This window comes from Macrotis lagotis, chromosome 3, assembly GCF_037893015.1.
Source record: "Macrotis lagotis isolate mMagLag1 chromosome 3, bilby.v1.9.chrom.fasta, whole genome shotgun sequence".
NCBI lineage: Eukaryota > Metazoa > Chordata > Mammalia > Peramelemorphia > Peramelidae > Macrotis > Macrotis lagotis.
The window spans coordinates 240986932-241007095 of record NC_133660.1 but is presented as its reverse complement, the minus strand read 5'-3'; the positions used below and the strand labels follow the sequence as shown (position 1 = coordinate 241007095).

General features: G+C 39.6%; 1 protein-coding gene across 1 annotated transcript; it reads left to right on the top strand.

Moving 5' to 3' along the window:
• The first annotated feature begins 8063 nt into the window (after positions 1-8063).
• Positions 8064-18996, top strand: LOC141519338 (uncharacterized). The gene is made up of 3 exons (XM_074231611.1): positions 8064-8885; positions 8988-9119; positions 16305-18996. The coding sequence occupies exons 1-3, from the start codon at positions 8064-8066 to the stop codon at positions 17787-17789; spliced, it is 2439 nt and encodes an 812-aa protein (XP_074087712.1). The 3' UTR covers positions 17790-18996.
• Positions 18997-20164: the final 1168 nt, after the last annotated feature.

Here is a 20164-nt window from a genome sequence, read left to right as displayed (position 1 = left end):
ATACTAATACATTGTTGGTGGAGCTGTGAACTCATTCACCCTTTCTGGAGAGCATTTGGAATTATGCCCAAAGGGCAAAAAAAATGTACATACCCTTTGATCCAGCAATACCCTACTGGGTCTATACCCTGAAGAGATCATGAAAAAGGGTAAAAACATAACTTGTACAAAAATATTCATAGCAGCTCTGCTTGTGGTGGCAAAAAATTGGAAATTAAGTGAATGTCCATCAATTGGGCAATGGTTGAATAAACTGTGGTATATATACAATATAGAACACTATTGTTCTATTAGAAACAAGGAGGGATGGGAATTCAGAGAAGCCTGGAAGGATTGATTTGCATGAACTGATACTGAGCGAGATGAGCAGGACCAGAAGAACATTGTACGCTATAACAGCAACATGGGGTTGATGATCAATCTTAATGGACTTGCTCATCCCAATCAGTGCAACAATCTTTCCCTCTACTATCATAGGTCTTTGTGCCTCTTCACCTTGTGAACTAATGCCTAGCCTTTTTTTATGTTTTTATTGCTTCCAAAGGATTATTGAAGTGCAATCAATCAAAAGTTAATTGATTGATAAGCTCAAAGTACTATTAATCAAAAGATTGATTGCTTGATTAACTGATAAGCAGCATTGCCTCATAGTCACTAAATACCCTCCCATTTTCTGCTTCATTAGAATTACACTTTTCAAGAGTGATGATTCACAGCAAATTATAATCACTTTATATCTTATTCCCTTTTCAAATAACCCCCATGGACACACAATCTTCATGAGCCAAAGCATCATGCAAAGCCCAATCAGTACTTGAACCATATGTGTTCCCTCTTGCCTCCCCCCCCACCTTCCAAGCATACTCTCTCCCACAGTCCCCTGCTTTCACTCCCTAACCAGGTAGTTAAACTATTGTTAGCTAGAGTATGGATTAAGATAAAATCACCTCTGAACTCTTTATATCCAACCCTTCTGAGTAGGTTCCCACTCTCTGACCGTATGATACTACAAGCCTCTAAGTAACTAGTAAATTATGGTCACTTCTGATATAATTAAATATAAAACCTCTCAATATTCTAAGTACTGGGATACTCTGAAGGGCTCTCTTAAGTTCTTTACAATTGATTTTAAGGTATGAGAAGCACTGACATAGGACTATCCAGCATAGGATGCCCTCATCAGAGAAAGTGCTGAACTCTGTGAGCAAGACAGAATTAAAGTAGGTGAAAGGAAACATGAGATACAAAAGTTTAGAGTAAACGCCTCAACTTCTTACCTGGACTTTTTTGTGCATCCATCTGTGGTAGAGCATTCAGAGCTCTAATTGGTCTGATCAGTCACAGTTGGACAATTTGTCTCAAACATAGTGATGTCATTTTGGTCTTCTTCAATAGGAGAAGAATCAACTATACTTATATTCTCTAAGTACAATCTCTTCAACTACTTTCAATCCTTTAACTATTCTAGGAGAAAATTTTTTTTAAGAGTTACAAGTGTTATCTTCCCTTGTAGAGTTGCTTACAATTTAATTTTCTAGACTAACATTTATTATATTTCCCCCCTTTCCTTTTACCTTTTTATGTATCTCTTGAGTCTTGTATTTGAAGATTTAATTCTCTGTTCAGTTCTGGTGTTTTTATCAGGAAATTTTAGAAGTTCCTCTATTTTTTTGAACATCCATCTTTTCCCCTGACAGAATAAGCTGAATTTTTCAGGGTAATGAATTCTTGGTTGTAATCCAAGGTCCTTTGCCCTCCAAAATACTGTATTCCAGGCTCTTTGATCCTTCAATGCTGAAACTGCTAAGTCCTGTGTAAGTCTGATTGTATTTCCTTTGTATTTAAATTGCTTCTTTTTGACTGCTTTCTCTTCTTTCTTTGAGAATTCTGTAATTTGGGCTCTCATAGTCCCATAGAGTTTTTATCCTGGGATCTTTCTGGAGGAGTTCTGTGTATATTTTCGATGGTTATTTTGTCTTCTTGATCTAGCAGATTTGGATAGTTGTTCCTGATAATTTCCTGGAATATATTTTCCAGGTGGTTTTTTTGATCTAGATTTTCCAGAAGACCAATAATTCATAAATTATCTCTCCTGGATCTATTTTCCAAATTGTTTCTTTTTTCTAAACGATACTTTGTGTTTTCTTCAATTTTTTCAGTCTTTTTATTTTGTTTGATGAAATATTGGTGTCTCATAGATTCATTAGTTTTTATTTGTCCAATTCTAATTCTTAGGTGTTTTTTCTTCAGTTGACTTTTGTATTTCCTTTTCAAGTTGGATAATTTTACTTTTTGCTGAGTTGTTACATTCCTTTCCAATTGGTTGATTTGAGTTTTAGATGAGCTGCATTCCTTTTCCAGTTGATCAATTTTATTTTTTGAAAAGTTACATTTTTTTCCAGTTGGCTAGTTTTACTTTAAAGGAGTTTATTTCTTTAGTCAATTTTCCATAATTTTCCTGCATGGCTCTCATTTCTGTTTTACATTTTTTTCTTCCTCTCTTGTTTTTTAAATTTTTTTTTAGGTTTTTTGTAAGGCAATGGGGTTAAGTGTCTTGCCCAAGGCCACACAGCTAGGTAATTATTAAGTGTCTGAGGCTGGCTATGAACTGAGGTACTCCTGAATCCAGGGCCTGTGCTCTATCCTCTGTGCCACCTAGCCGCCCCCTCTTTAAATTCTTTTAAAGCTCATCTATGAGGTTATGGATTTGAATCCAATTCATAGACTCTTTTGAGACTTCCCATATAGGAAATTTTTCACTGCTTTCTTCTTCTGAGGTGGCATTTTTATCATCTTTATCTGTATAGTAGCGTTCTATGGTTAGTGCTCTTTTAGGGTTTTTTTTTTTTGCTCATTTTGATTGTTTGAGCTCTATTCCAGGGATATAGGGAATATATACCCAAGCTTTTTGTACTGGGGCTGGGTTCTGATGTCTGGCTTATCACTGGCTAAGGGGTTGCCTATGCAGAGGTTTGTTTCTTCCTTTATGTCCAGGCTTGCCTTTGTAGTGATTTGTTCTCAACCTAGTCCTGTCTTTGCCCTAGTGTTCCCAGGATTCAGACTTTGTTTGGGGTTGGGACTCTCCCTGCTGGCTTGCTCTCTAGCTGCTAGGACCTGTGCTATTGTCTTACTGCCAGGACCTGAATTGCACTGTGGCTTAAAGTCTCCATATGACTTTCCCACTCTCATGTATAGCTGGACTTTACTTTTGCTTTTCCCTCAGAAGAGACAGATCTTCACTGAAGATCCTCCACAATGTCAACAGTTGAAAATTTGTTTCTATCTTGGATTTTTTTGCTGGGATCTATAGTAGATCTGTTTGGTGAGTCTGTGTAGAGTTTCAATTAACATTGTGTAGGGAAATGCTCAATGCTTGCTTCACTGCCATCTTGGCTGTGCCCCCAGAAGTTATATATATTTCTTCCTTAGAGACTTGCTTGTACATATCCTTTTACTGCCTGCTTATTATGATAGTTTATATATTTGTGTTAATTCTCTCTATATATTTGTCATCAGATTTTTTTTCCAGCTATGATAGCATCAGAGATTTAGTGCTGGAAGAGACTTCAGAGGTCTTCTAGTTTAAGCCTCTTACTTTTACAGGTGAAGAATTGAAGCTTAAAGCTTTTTGTCCTTAAGACCACATGGTAGAGAGTAGATATAAACAACTTCTCTAGTTGACATTTTTCTTTCTTAGCTTTCTTGTTTCATGAAGGAAAAAGTTTATGGTCAAAATGGTCTGTTTTTCTTTAATAATTTCCTTTAATAAATGAAAGAAAGCAAAAACAAATCCAGAGAGGAGAAAGAACTTTATCTAGATTTAAAAGATCAAGAAATTTGATTCTAGCAAGTAGAATTTAGGCAACATCATAACTGGCAAAGTTTTAGGAGTGGCAAACAACTCTCTTCATCGGATTCTTTTTATCTCAGTTTCCTGTCTCTTTCAATCTATCACTCTATCATTCCACTGATTCTAAAAATAGTAACATTTTAGAACATCTTGCAGACATTGTAGGGTATGTCTGAACATGCTGAAACTAGTTCCAGTTGGCTAATCTCAATAGATTCTTTCTCAATTGGCTATGTGGTTAGAACTGATGATGTCTTCAAAAAGACCCAGGTCAGCTTCAGTCATCTCTTAACCATATTCAGTTACTCTTCTCAAGCCAGTTGATGAAAGAATATGCTATTATAATGTTAGGTCTTGGGGAAATCTTCTCCTCTGAGGTTGAATGTCTTCTGAGAAATGGTCTTGGTCCTTAGTTTATATGTTTCTTTTTCTTTTCCAGCTTAGTTGAAGAGAATGGAATCTTCAGCTTTGGAAGTTTCAAAGGTTGGGAGTTTAGAGCCACAGGAATTCAGAAGTAAGAATATAGGCCAGTATAGCAACTAAGTGGTTCAGTGGATAAAGCACTGGAAGCAGAGTCAGGATGATTTGAGTTCAAATCTGGCTTCAGACACTTATTAGCTGTGTGACCCTGAGCGTGTCACATAACCTCTTTATATCTTAATCCATGAGAGAAGGAAATGGCAATCCACTTCAGTATCTTTGCCTAGAAAACCCCCCATAATGGGCATCATGAGGAGTCAAGCACAACTTAATAACAACAGCAGCAATATCCCAGGGAGCAAGGAGTGATCATAGAGAATGACTTCTGTCATCCCAGACCAGTAGAAGGACCCACTTAACTGTCATATTATATCTGGATTTGAACTTGGTGGGACTAGTGCTATGAACACACTGAGCTAGGTGTTGATGCTATTCTCTTCCTCCCACCTAAGTGATATAGAGGAGAGGATGATCCAGATGTATTGAGAAAAGAGTTTTTGAAATAAGAGGCAGCTGGATGGCACAGTGGACACAGAAAGCTAGACTTGGAGTCTGGAAGAGTTGAATTCAAATCCTGTCTGGGACACTTATGAGCTAAATGGTGTGGGATGCCCAGAGCATTCAAGGAGGACTAGCCCCTCTGATATGAGGACTTGCCTGAACCTTTTCAGGACTACTTATCCACCTTTGATATTTACCTGGCAACCAACTATCACCTGTGGCTCCAAACAATTACTGCTTTATGGTATGTGCACTAAAACCATCTCAGTAGTTGAGCTAAATCAAGTTGAGGGCAACCAACAGACCTCAAACCCTTTGCTTGGTTAGGGGGATATAAACCCCAAGCATGTGAACACTCCTCTTGCTCCTTCCCAGTGGGTGGATGAGAACAATTTGCTCCAATGGCAATGAAGGCAAATGAAATAGGTGTTGTGGAGTGATTTAGAGCTTGGTCAGACAACAAAAGTCATCTGATACATCCTGGGCTTTAGCCTTGCAACTGGACTTTGATGGATCTGATGACTTTCTGCAACGCTGCCTCATTTCCCTGGTCCACTTTGAAAATGAAGAACAAACAACCAGCTGAATGACTGGACAAGACACTTTACCTCTGTTCATCTGTAAATAGCACCTTATTTCCAGGGTTGCTGTAAGGGTCAAATGAGATAATATTTGTAAAGCACTCTGCAAAACTTATAACATTATATAATGTGAGCTATTCTTATTTTTAAAAGCTACTAAATGTGAAGTGGTTAATTGGAAGTGGCATTGAGTTCAAGAGTCATTTCATTTGTGGAGAACTAAAGACACAGTTGACACATCTAGTTGGGAGCAGGAACACTTAATCTCCAGTAACACTTGGAAGCGACAGGCAGTAGAGGCAGGAAGTGGCATTAAGAAATACAATCCCTGGCAACAGAGAAGAGAAACCATGGTGAATTCAGGGGAGAATGAGACCTAGCAACTCAGAGTTGAGCTGTGGAACTTTGTTGAGCCACTTCAGTAGTAGAGTCACCACACGTAAGGGAGTAGTGTGAGGCTTCCACTGGGAGAGAAAGGACAAGCAGAAATGGAAAGTTCATCAACCACTCATGATCCCTACTTATATCTTCAGTTGTTTTCAGTTTTATCCAACTCTTCATGACCCAATTGGGGGTCTTCTTGACAAAGTTACTGGAGTGGTTTGCCATTTCCTTCTCCAGCTCATTTTACAGATGAGGAAGCTGAGGCAAACAGGGTAAAGGGGCTTGCCCAGGGTCACCTAGCTAGTAAGTGTCCAAGACTGGATTTGAACTCAGAAATATGTTTTCCTGATTCCATTTATTCCAGGCCTGGTGCTCTGTGCTGTATAGTATCCATGTGTGTATCTATGCTTCCATATATATGGAAGCCTCACTACTATTTTCTAACTTCATACCCATTCTTTCCTATGGGCACCATGAGTTATTTGTGGAAGAATGTATCACAAGTTTATGGGGAGAATATTTCATCTGTTTTTCTCTAATTATGCCATTTTAGTAAATCCCATTGCTTTGAGCTAATTGGGCATATTAACTGACTAATAAAGGGAAATACAACTGGAATTATAGTTTAGGAACAAACACCCATAGGATATCTTAGCATTGGAGGTCCTCCCCACCCCCATCCAACCTGTGAATCATTCCTCATGGAAGTGTCCCTGACAGGTGGTCATCTTTTAGTCCTCTACTATGTTCTTCCTCATTTCTTACCTGACTGCCACACTTTTGGGATACCTTTCTCTTTTTTATTGTCTTTCTCATCACTATCATTTCAGCTTTTGCGTGACTTTCCTCCATTAGATTACAAGCTCCTTGAGGGCAGAGAATGACTTTCTTTTTGGGTATTTGTATCCCTAGCACTTAATATAAAACCTGGCACAAAGTAGAAACTTAATCAAGTTAGTGGTTGATTAATACAATTTTCTTCTGTGCTTCTAATGGCTGCACTGAATAGCAATAGGCAATTGAAGAAGTAGTTATAGGTCTGATCATCCTTCAGATTGTGGTATAATGGAAAGAAATCCGTGGGATTTTAGGATTGTGGGAAAACTACCTAACCTTTGTCTCCTTGCCTACATAAATGAAGGATAATTATATTTCTTTTTCACAGAGTGTGAGAATACAACTAGATACTATCTATGAAAATGGGTTGAGTTCTCAAGAAGGAAGGTGTCACAACAATCTAAGGTATTATTATTTCCAGCCCCCTTATTCTCTGACTCCAAAAGATATCAGTCCTGCCATCTGGTGAGATCCTAAGCTCCATGGTATAAACTTGCACCTTTGATTTTCTAGCCTCAGTGGGTCTAACATGCCCCAGCAAAGTTTTTAGAGGGAATCTTGGACATGTAAGCCTTATATTAAAGGTCACATACACTTCAACCCTTAAAAAAAACATTTCTTTGATGCTTTTTGTTTTTATATCACATTCATTTCTTCTTAAAATTTTATTTGATTACATTCATTTCTGAAAGTATTTCCTTTCCTTTCCTACTCCTCTTTACCATCTAGCCAGAAATCAACACTTTCCCTGAAACAATGACAAAATGTAAGCAAAAAGATCTGAAATGGTGACCACATAGGAAACCATTATTGAATTTTCAATGACTGAGAATTCAACTTTATTTTAACTTACATTGCTGTGGTCTAAATCAGTCTTTTTGGTTCCAAATTATAGAACCCTGTTTAAAGTTTAGTAAATTAATCTTATTTTTTTTTCTTTTCTGTCCTTGTCCCTAAGGATGCAGAATGTGCTAAGTGTTGTGATGAATACACATTCAAAGATAGAGCCTCTAAGTATAAGATTTTTCTTCACGCTGGCTGACCCAGTAGATAGAGTGCTACTCCTGAAGCTGGGAAGAACTGGGTTCAAATGCAGTCACAAACATTTACTAGTTGTGTGACCCTGGGCAAATAGCTCTATCTTGTCTCTTGGACATTCTCACTGATAGGGTCTGTTGGTGAAGGAATTCCTCCGTGGGGCAAGTTGGACTTCCTCTCTCTGGATTCTAAGAAGGGCTCTTGGCTAGAGGTCGTTCCCCGTGGGGACTGCCTGGGCCTGCGGACCCTGCCCGGGTGGAGATCTTGGCGTTGCCCCTTGGGGGAGGAGGGAGATCTCCACCCCTCTCCCTCCAATCTCCCCTTCCCCAGTAAGACAAGCCGCAAACGCGCCCTGCGGAGGGTCTGGCTCTGGTTTAGTTTCCTAAGCATTGATGGTGGTTGGGCCGGGGAGGTGGCAGCCCAGGGTTCGGTGGGAGCGGGTGGACCACGGCGAGCCAGACCGGGGCCCAGGGACCCGCGCTCCCACCAGCCGCCGCCCCAGGGGTCCGCGCCGCTCCAGGGGTCCGCGCCGCTCCAGGGGTCCGCGCCCCTTCCAGCCGCCGCCCCAGGGACCCGTGCCTCTCCAGCTGCCGCTCCAGGGTCCGCGGGCGCCCCCTCCAGCCGCCGCCCCAGGGTTCCGCGCCGCCCCAGGGTCCGCGCCCCTCCAGCCGCCGCCCCAGGGTCCGCGCTCCCCCAGCCGCCGCCCCAGGGTCCGCGCTCCCCCAGCCGCCGCCCCAGGGTCCGCGCTACCCCCACCCCAGCCGCCACCCCAGCGCCTTTCAAAAGTCGCAGGGGGCCCCGCGCGCCCCGTTGCTTCCTCCGTGGAGAGCCCTGCTTGCTCTCGAGCCAGCCGGTCCAGTCCTCTCTCCCTGGCTCCGTCCGCCCGGCCTGGCCTCGAAGGGGGAAGGAGCCGAGCCGGGCAGCGCAGGACAGGGCACCTCGGGCCGCCCCCACCACCCCCACCAGCCTTGGCGGAGGCCTCCCCTCCGAGCTCCTGCTGGGGCTCCGCAGCCCGGACGCGAGCCCCCGCTAGGCCGCTGGGCAGTGCCCCTAAAGGTGCTCTGCAGGGCTGGGAGCCCGGGGAGGGCCAGAGGGAAGGAGCCCTAGGCCACACCGCCCGACCTTGGGGCCGCCGGGGTCACAAGGACCGCCGGGTGGGAAGCCCGATCCTGGGAGCCCCGAGTCCTACTGGCCACACAGCCCGACAGCAGGAGGTCAGGACGGCGTCAGCAGGAGGGGGAAACGAACCCGGCTGGGAGTGAGGGGCACCCGGGGGCCGTCTGCTAAGTACTAGCTGGGTCTTGTTGTCTCATCAGGGAACCGCTACTGGACGCCCACCCCCCTCGCCCTGTGCCATGGCTCAGAGGAACCGGAAACCCAAGAGAAAGCTGACCTGCTGCCCCTGCCTCTCCTCTCCGGGAGTCGATGAAGAGGGCTCAGGAGAGAGGGTGAGAAGGGACCCTTCATTGTGGAAAACCTGCGGGCTCAGTTGGAAGGAGACAAGATTAGGTCTTCCTTTGGGGGGGAAGGAAAGGAGCAGCCTCACCCACTGAGACTGAAGTCTCTGGGAGTTAGGCAGATTCCATAGAATGAATGGACTTTCCTATACTCAGTCCTTCATCCTCTCCCTCATCATTTACTGTGTGTGAGATACTGAAGGAGCTGTCCAGGATTGGGGAGCACCGCATTTCCTGCCCCGCAGAGCCCCCTGTCTAGCTGGGGAGGCCAGGAATATTCAGATCTCTTCAATACACGACAGAATGGGGAAGTAGAGGAAGAGAATTCTGAAAGCTGATTAGAGAAGTTGTGAAGGATAGTTTAGGGATCCAGTTTTCAAAGCACCTGAAGTGATCAATTTTCAATTGTTGTCAGATTTGCAGTCTTAAAAAGTTAGCTCTAGCCTGAGGTCTTACACTGGCTCTCATTAAACTCACTGTGTGACATCAGTTTCTTCTTGTAGGACCCTGGATAAAGTACATAATAACCTCCCTGGGCCTCAGTTTCCTTATCTATATAGTGAAGGGCCTGGAGTAGCTAGCCTCTTATGACCCTTCTTAGCTGGAGCTATCATCTCATGAAGTAATTCTGGGCTCATTTCTGCTAATCACTTTTCTCAAAATGTGATATTTGGTTTAAGATGCTCTATGAATAACTTGAACATTCTATCATTAAGCTGAGAAGGAACATGCACATTGTGACAACTTTATATGTAGGAGGTTCCCTGCCTCCGTTTTTGATCTTCATTGGTTTATGGCAGTCTTGAGTTGAGTATGTAAGATCCCACCTGCTATACAGTTGGTTACTTTCTGTTATAAGTTCCTTGGGGCATTAGAACATGCAATGTCCTGATAACTAGCCCATAGCTACATAGCCATTAAATATAGAGAAAGGATTTTCATTTGTCTTCCTGACTTTCAGCCAGACCTGCTTATGTACTATTCTTGTCTTTTTAGTAGAAAATATTTAATGTTAACTTTAATGTTAATGTATGAGAGTAGGAGTCAGAAGATGTTTAATGATAGTTTGCATGGATGCTCAGATGAAAAACAGATTAATGTTCAAAATCTAGCATCTTGTGGATGAACTGCTGGTAATTTTTTGGTTGTGCTATGAAGATTATATTTAGTTCAACAGATATGCAATAACGAGTGCTAGGCGAGAGCTTTTTACCTTCTCTAATTTTTTTAGATATGATGTACTCTGGAGAGAAGTGAGTAGATGCCACTGAGAAGGTAGCTTTGGCACAGTTTCAGAGCTAGTCCCATTTTAGTAGGGGACAAAATTGGTTTTCCTTTCCCAAAACAGTATCCAGCTCTGTTTTTTCCTCAGGATGAGTGTCAAAACCTTGGTCAATTCAGCAAACATCTCCTAGAATCAAAGAAATTTCAGTTAGAAGGAAACATAGTGATCATATAATCCAACCCTTTCATTTTACAAATGTGAAAACTGAAGCCTAGAGACAGTTTGGGATAGATGGCTTCTCAAGTTCCTTCATATTCTTAAGGAGACCTGCATTTTAAAACTTTAACTCTATTTTTGGAATGAAAAGCTTTTTTCCTTCTCAGAGATTTTAGACTTGCAATGGGGAAGGAGGTTTTTTGTAATTTTTTTTTTTAGGACAGAAGGGAGCAATCTATTGTTCATCAGCAATCATTTATTAATTTCTTTCACTACAGGCCAAACAACCTGGAGTGAGGAAGACTCATCTTCCTGAATTCAAATCTGGTCTCAGACACTTCCTAGCTGTGTGATCCTGGGCAAATCATTTCACCCTGTTTGTCTCAGTTTCCTCATCTGTAAAATGAGCTGGGGAAGGAAATAGCAAACCATTCTAATGTCTTTGACATTTAACCCTAAAGGAAGGGTCAGATGTGACTGAAACCTCTGAAAAACAACAGCAAAAAGCACCATGCCAAGCATTTCAAAGATACAAAATGCATTTCCTATTCTCAAGGAGGATAAACACACAGTACAAGCGTGACCATACTTATATATGTGTATATGTATGTAAAGACAGGCAGACAAATAATCAGATAGAGATAGGATTGAGCAATCAGACAGACTGATATATAGATAGGATAGCTATATATGCTAGATGCGGAGAAGAGAGAAGACAGAGTGAAAGGGAGGTGCTGTTCTGTCTGGGAGTATTGGGAAAGGCCTTCACAGAAGATAGACTTTGGGCTGAGCCTTTTGGGAAGTCATCCAAACTAATAGTCTGAGATCATATAATTCAGCCCCCTCTGGAATGCAGGATTGCCATTACAAGTCACGAGTGGGGTGAGGTAAGATGAGGGAATGGAGTGTTTTCCTTGAAACCACAGCATACCTACTTCTAAGTTCAAACCACAAGATTAACCTATTTTGGTTACTTTATCTTGAAGTGAAAAGACTAATAAAGGCAATTTTTCTGTCATCTTGGGCAGGATGTGGGTCTGCCCCAGCTTCAGCAGCTAGATGCCTTTTTGTGATTTGATGAAGGATCACATATACTAGCTCCCCGGCTTCTTCAATTGTAGCTGTTGAACTGGAAGCCTGCCAGACTTGAATACAACTGAACTTGTGCCTTATTTCTGGGGATCAGCATTAGACCAGATATTCCTAGTCCTGCTACAGAAAACAGATAGACAAACAACAAAACTAACATTTTTCTTTCCCGTCCCAGGAATTCTGGCCTCTTTCCAATGGACCACTTTTTTCTCACATTCTTCCCTGGAACCACTATGTCTATTTCTTTTAGGAAAAAAAGATCTAATGGCAGACAAATGCCTACAAGAAACCTCTCCATCTTTTTTTCCCTTTGCCTATGTGGGTCATATGAGTGTTTAGTCAATCCTGAGCCCAGCAGAGTCAAAATTGTGACTGAAAGGATGCCATCAAAATGATGAGAGCTGTATCTGGAGTTTGGGTCAATCCTCCTGGTTCCAGAATCAATAGAGTAGCATAGGACAGATTGGAGAGTAGAAAAAGCACAAGATGGGGAGTCATTTGCCCTGGGTTTGAGTCAAGCTACTTAGATTCAAAGCAAAATTAAAATCTAGGACTTTTCAAATCAAATAAATAAACAATAAATGCTTACTGTAAGCCAGGAACCTGTACTAAGCATTAAAGATACATAAAGAAGCAAAAAAAAATCAGTCCTTACTTTTGAGCTTGGAGTATGTTTTATAGTGGAATAAATCAATTCATAAAAAGGGAGCCATAGTGAACAGTCATTTAACCTTTCTGCTTCAATTTCGTCATTTGTAAAATAGGGGAGTTTTATAAGTAATCTTTAGGTCTCTTCTGCTTCTAAAAATGATCCTGATGCTCTCTGTATAAGCACAATTAAAAAAACAAACCTCTTTTTGACCTGATCATAAAATTGTTTACAAACTAGCAAAATTTTAAAGCAAAAATGGGGTGAACAGAAAAATCTAGCCAAAATATTGACAACTTAATTAAGGGAAAAAGAAAGTTTTTGTTAAGAATCTTTCAAGGTAAACAATCCCATCCAATATTGTTCCTAGTTGTCCTCACTGACCTGCCTTTAGATATGAAGTTTTCCTGATCCTGCTAACTCCCTGTTTATATCTCTCTTCTTCAATTACCTTAACTAACAGAAATATTTTCAGAGGTTCCAGGTAAGAATTTGAGAAAAATTGGAATAGTAGGAAAGAATCCTAGGAGATTGATCTGGAGTCAGGAGATTAGGCTTCTAATTCTCAGCAGTCACTAATCACCCTTGCAAATCTTGGGCATATCACTTTACTCTTCTAAATCTTGGTTTGCCAACACTGAAAATGAGGAAGCTAAACATTTATTTTTCTCTATCGAGAGTGTGTTTCTTGAAGGCAGGGACTATTTTATCTTTAGTTGTTGTACAACACTTTAAATGTAATGTGACTGAAAGGTCCTTACTCAGTTTAACTTTTTAGAACAAAAATGTCCAATGCACCATGCCATTTGCCTACAAAACTCCATAGTGTGGCTAAAATCAGATTGAAATCTAACTGGGAATTATTTATCAAAATAAATTAAAATACAATGTTGCAACATAGATCATGTTAATTTGTGCTTTTCTTTTTTAAAAAAAATTTATTTATTCAAGACAGTGGGGTCCAAGGTTACCCAACTGGGCAATTAAGCATTTGAGGTCAGATTTGAACTCTAGTCCTCCTGACTCCAGGACCAGCACTCTATCCACTGCACCACCAAACTGCCCCAATCTGTGGTTTTCTAAGTCATTATGGGGTTTATAGGCAACTGGTTCTATTTGAGCTTGGCATCACTGATTTAGAGGTTTGTTAGATTTAGAATACATTGAATCTGAAAAATGTTGGTTATTTGGAACCACCCACAGTTGATATTTAAATATGCATTTTGATAAATTTTACTGGGAGAGCTTCACTGAATTCCCTTTAAGTAAAGGATTTTGTGACTAGATGAGGCCATTCTAGCCTTGAATTTTGGTTGCCTCTAACCACCTTTAGAGGATCAGGGATAAGCAGGGTCAAGGAAACAGTTGGGTGTATTTAAGGAATTCTCAAGTTATGGGAATGGAGGCAGATGAGGAGAGGTGGGTGTAGACCTTTAGACCTTAGGACCTGAATTCAAGAAAACATGAATGACTGGAGACAGAGAATATGGATTCTAATTCTCACTCTGCAGTTTCCTAACTCTGTGACCGTGGGCAAATTTATATTGATAAATTTTTGTAAAATATATTATCACCTCTATTATTATCATCTAGCTTTACTTTAACCTCATGGTCCTTGATGTCTTAAAAAGGGGATTGGACTCAAGGACTTTCTCTAGACTTAAATTCCTATAACTTGCAAGTGTAGCTAGATGGTTTACAGTGGACCTGAGCTAAAATTGAACCTTAGACAGTTACCAGCTATGTGATCATAGAATAGGGATGATGATAATAATAGGGCTAATAATCTATTTTATAAAAATTTATAAATATTATATATTTCATCAATATATTACCTTACAGGTTGTTATGAAGATGAAATAAAATGAATTTTTCTCAATATAATATAAAGAGCTCTTCAAATCTATGTAAATGTTAGTTATTATTATTGCTATTATTATGATTAGGCACTTGAACAAGTCCTGTACATTACCTGTTTAAGGTGATAGAAGTTTACTTCAAACGACTAATGTGTTTAGCTTATCTTACAGTTATTATTTGATCACTTTTATTCAGTTTTAATTGAAACATTTTGACAAGTGGGTCTTAAATCAATCACACTGTCTGGTATTTTTCCATCACCTTGCTTTGTCTTACATAATGTGACATGCAAAGGAGTCATTTTTCAAGTACTACTGTATGTGCCAGTCAGATTTCACTAAATTTATAGTCTAACTGCATTCAGCTCCATATTTAACACATTTTCATAATTACTGCCCTTGTCAGCTTAGTATGTGAAAGCATTTCAAAAACCATAAATCACTCTATGAATATGAAGAGTGGTTTCTACCTCTAATCTGGTGGGGGCTATTCTGAAAACAAGTTTGTCCAGCCAATTACTATATTAAGAAAAGAACTATTGTTTGTACGTTTATTTGGACATGACTTAGTCATTTTATATGACTATAAAAAATTTAACTATTGGTAGCTTGCTATATTCTTAGCTAAATATGTCGCTTCTTTTCGAAATGAAGTTTCATCTACCTTTGAAACTATTCAATTGACTAAAAAATCTGATTAATGATTAAGTTTTATTTTGGAAAATTTTTTTCAGCGTATTTAAAAATTGGACTGACAACATGTTTTTGTCTGGTGACTATGTATAAGGTAATTTACTTCCTCAAAAGTGATAGGTGGAATAGAGTTGGACACTGTTACCAAACTACACTTTTTTTTTAGATTTTTTTTTGCAAGGCAATGGGGTTAAGTGGCTTGCCCAAGGTCACACAGCTAGGTAATTATTGTCTTAGGTTGGATTTGAACTCAGGTACTCCTGACTCCAGGGCAGTGCTCTAGCCACTGTGCCACATAGCTGCCCCTACACTTTCAGATAAGATAAAAACTAGCCTATCCTGGGTACCCTCATAATGGCTTCAATTGAACTGAGCTTCCTACTTCCCTTCCTGTATGCACTCTGGGAAAAGAGATGAGGCATTGCTCTTGATACCTTGACTTGAAGAGGCAGGTTCTAAGGAATGCAAACTGACTCCAAGAGCCTGACTGCAGATAAGTCTTTGTTTTTCAGTGAGTGTTTTTTTTTAATTAAAGTATGTCCATGATTGCCCCTCAGTAATAATTGCCTTCCTGAACTGATGTAATTAGTTAAGATTACCTCGCCAGCCAGCATCTAGCCATACTTATTCCTTTTGAGATTTAATGAAGAAGATGCATGATAGCCTTCTTTTTTGCAAGGCAATGGGGTTAAGTGGCTTGGCCAAGGCCACACAGCTAGGTAATTATTAAGTGTCTGAGGCTAGATTTGAACTCAGGTACTCCTGACTCCAGGGCCGGTGCTCTATCCACTGCGCCACTTAGCCACCCCACATGATAGCCTTTCTCAGTTGTGTGACTTATGTAACTTTTTGTTGCATCTGTTCATTTCTGCATCATTGTGATTTCTTTATCCTAATGTATTTACATAGCTTCCCCAACCCCTCCAGCTATTCCCTGGTTTGGGAGAAACGGGGATAGAGGAGAGGAAAGGAAATGGGGGGGGTAAGTTTTGCCTAGTCTACACAAGGACTCAACTGTCCACCAATTTACATGGGGAAGAAGAAGTGTTTTCCTTGTAGAAGAGAATGATATATTCTTCTGCCATCATAGAATTCATTCTTTATATCATGCTCTTTATAATGTACTAGTAATGTTATACATTTACTTTTGAATAGCACTGTTAATAATCACATAGGTTTTTGATTTGTGTCTAGTATCATGCCCTTGTTTATATTCTTTAATAACTTCATTATCTGATATATCTTATTTAGTACCAGCTCAATATATTTAATTGCTTGTTGATTGATTGATTGACTCTGGTCTTCCCAATAAGATTTTGAGCTCCTTGAGGGCAGTGACCATAGTACCTAGGACCTAAATTATGCATGTATTTTAGATACTTAATGCACATTTTATCCAATAAGTGAATTAAACCTAACCTCTTCTTTTATATTATTTCAAGTGCATTCCTTCAGAATCAGATGAAGAAGCAAAGCTTCTTGGCCACTTTGAAAACTCTGATGACAACAAGGAAAACTTCAGTAAAGTGTATTACCAAATAAAAGAAAAAGCTAGAAAACAGAAAGAATGGAAGCCTCCTGGGAACAGTCAGACTATGCAATTGTGTCAAGACAGAGAAGACATGCCAGGTTTAGAGAGCCACAGTCTATTGAAGAACCCTTCAAACATTTCAAGTGCTTCAGCTTTTAAGAAGACTAAAAATTCTAAAAGCAAAAATCTTGGCAATGATATAAAAAGTGGTAAGGAATGTATCAAACCAACCAAAAATGATGGTTATCAGAATCCAGCTTTCTCTCTTTCATCTCTGTCTTTGTCTATATTGGAAAAGAAAACAAAGGGGAAAAAAGCACTTCAAAAGAGCAGTAATCTAGGCCAGGTATTGGTCAAAGGTATTTATAAAAGCCCCAAACTGCCAAAGAGGAATAAAAACAAGGCTAGACCACTCTGTCAGCAATTAAATGCTCTCCCATCAAGAAATCCCTATTTAGATGAGAGTGATGATGAACAGGTAGCTGGCATTTCTAGAGCTCATGATCATGGTGAAGCCTTGTATAAACATAAAGGTATTCATTCTGCCTTATGCTATTTTGAAGATAACATCCTAACTGGTTTCAAGAAGCGTAGGAAACCATATAAAGGAATCTCTGTCAGACAGGCACTAGGAGGCAAAAAAAACAGGTGTCAAAATAATCTACAGCCTCTTTTGTCATCTAGCCCTGTTACCCTGGGATTAAAAACTTATAATTCAGAAGAGGAATTCTATGCAGGAAGCCTGTTAGAGCAAAGGGAGTCCTTAATGGTGAAGTCAAGTTCTGAAGAAATATGCAGTAGTTTTGATCAGAGTCAAGACATTTTTTTAAGTCAGAGTTCTTTAATATCAAGGCATATTTCTGATAGTCCCAGCAGTTCGTTATCCTCACCTGCTCCTAAACGGGCCAAGAGTGGAAGTAGGGAACTGGGTGATCAACCCAACCATTCTCCAGATAATTTGCCAACAGTTTCAGAGAACCATAGCCTTTTTCAGAATACTTTAAAATGCTTTGAGAAAATCAGAAAACATTCAGGTACAAAAGAGAAAGCCATTCAGACAGAGGATTTCTTTAGTTCCTCAGTATTAGCTACTTCTCTACTCTTCAGAAGAGAAGTAGATTTGTGTGAAAAGCCCCTGGACTTGACTTTGCCTGGAAGAAGTCGAGCATGGATTAGCAGTTCTGAGAATGCTTCCTATACTATGTTGGCTGCTGGTGATGGAGTTCATATAATTTCCCAAGATGTTTCTGAGACTCTGTGCCCTGAGGAAGATCAGACAATAGGTTTAGGGCTAGCAACTGCTCTTCTTGGCGATGATGGCCAGGAAGAGAAGGATGCTTGCAATCAGCTAAGAAAACCAGATGAGAGAAAGTATATTCAGACAAAGCATAATTGATCATTTTTCTTTAAAACAAAAGGTGAACCAGACACCAACATTCCTAAAGAGCCTTTAGTCAAATTAAAGAATCAAACAAAAAGGGATTCTATCTAGCAATTGTACAGAGATAGCAGATTCACAGTTCTCAAAACATAGGTATATAATTTGCATGTTCCAATATAATATTCTGCATTCAAGAAAGATGGAAGTTTTCTTATTTAATTGTAAATACATATTCTTCATAAGTTTAAAAAACAGATTGGGGAGTTGGCAACTTAATTTCTTTGTGATGCTAAAAATGGCAATTTCAACCAATGTAAATATATAGAGAGCCACGACCTGCTCTACTTTTGACTTAGAGGCACCATCTTACTATTAATCCTTTATTTTTACAACAAGTAAAAGTGATAATGCTCACTGCGGCTATGTTTACACTACTCTAAAAACTGAGCTGAAAAGTGGAAAAATTAAGTCAGTCATTCAGTGTGTAGGCAACATATCACAAAGACTAAGAGATCTTTTGGCAACAGGTAGACCACCTGTACATAGGTTTGCTTGCCAAAAGTTTTATGTGGTTTTGTAAATTTAGTCATGGTGTGCTGAGCTGTAGACATTCATTTTCAGTATTATGAGCAGTGGCAGAAAAAAAAAATCTTTCCCTAAATTTTTACCTGAGCATTTAAGGGGGAGAGATGGCATTTCTGAAAGAATGGTCATTTACATAAGATTAGTGGTCAGCCTTCTCAATTTTCTTGTCTACAATTTAAGATATTTAAATGGTATTTCCTAGGCATTTAGAATATCTATAACTTTAATATCATATTTTCTAATGAGTAGATAAGATAGTATTCTTTTGTGATATTATTGAGTAAGGAATGATTGGAGTTTCATGACTGTTTATACTTTATAATCAAAGGCCGTTTGGGGGTCTAAAATAATTTTATGTTGTATTGTGCTTTCAAATATCGCCTTTTTTCCTGAATTTTCAACCATGAGCATTAGAATCAGTTTGAGGTTTATTCTTCTTCTAAGATGAAAAAAAGCTAATTTTAATACTCCAATTTAGTATGTAAGATCTGTCAGATATGTGTGTAAGTTGTAGTTATTTCTTCAATGCATTTTACCAAGTATTAAAAGCTGACTCCAAAGAATTGGTGACAGTTTGAATTGATATTGTTTAGAGAGAAAACTATAAAACAAAGTTATAAGTCTTTTCTTGTTCTCTGATTTTATGTTGAAATAAAAGTTCCTTATGCATCTGCTTTTTTTCTTCTTATGTGCTTACCATGTGCCCTTTTATTCCATGGGAATATGGAAAAAATGGTAGGGGAAAGAACATTACCATATTATAATGAATGTTTTACATAAGTATATAGGTATATGTGTATGTTTGTATTTGTGCATACATCACATAAGCAGAGGTAGAAAAACTGCTATGGTTGTTAGACCATCATCGCATTACAGTCTTGAGATACATACATGTCATTGAGACCAAATAGTAACTATACCAACTGGAGCTAATGTTCAACCTTTCATACAAGCATCTTGTATTCCTTCACTTAAAAATGTAGGAAGGGGGAGGCTAGGTGGCACAGCAAATAGAGCACTGGCCCTGGAATCAGTAGTACCTGAGTTTAAACCTGGCTTCAGACACTTAATAATTACCTAGCTGTGTGGCTTTGGGCAAGCCACTTTAACCCCACTGCCTTGCAAAAACAAATTTAAAACAAAAAAATATAGGAAGGACCTTGCTAGCTAGTATTTGGTAGTGATGATTTCTTCTGTGCTTAGCAAAACTTTAACCAGTCCCAGATACTTCTCTGGAGTTTATTAGTCTTGATTTTTGGGTATTTTTTTTTTACACAATCAAGATTAAGTGATTTGTCCACAGTTACATAGCAAGTAAGTATCTGAGACTACATTTGAACTTAGGTCTTCCTGACTCCAGGGCTGGTGGTTTATCCACTGTATCACTTAGCTGCTCCTAGACCTGACGATTCATGTAGGACATAGGAAGAAAAACTAAGGTGGAAAAAATTTTATTTAAAAATGTTTCTAAAAGTTTCAGAAAATAGGCACTTCCTGATGAATGTTGATCAGATCTAACCCTCCTGTGCAATACTGTCCCTTTTGTATCTCTGCAAGTTCTCCATTTAGGTATCTTTCCCCCCCTTCTTCCCATCTCTTCCCAATAGACCTTTTCATAGAGGGAAGAGGGAAGAAATGTCTTCAGAAAAACCTGTCCAGAGCCTTTGGGTTAGTAATAACTCAGGATGCTTCTCTTGTAACCTCACAGACCCATAGAGATATAAGCTAAATATCTCCCCAGAGACCTCCATTACCTGAAGAACTCACCAAATTTGTCTTGCCACACTGGGAAACCACCGGAAGTC

Coding starts and splice junctions, on each gene's coding strand:
- LOC141519338 (XM_074231611.1), top strand. CDS start 8,064: ATGGTGGTTGGGCCGGGGAGGTGGCAGCCCAGGGTTCGGTGGGAGCGG. Junction 8,886..8,987: donor ACACAGCCCGACAGCAGGAG/GTCAGGACGGCG, acceptor TTGTCTCATCAG/GGAACCGCTACTGGACGCCC. Junction 9,120..16,304: donor AAGAGGGCTCAGGAGAGAGG/GTGAGAAGGGAC, acceptor TATTATTTCAAG/TGCATTCCTTCAGAATCAGA.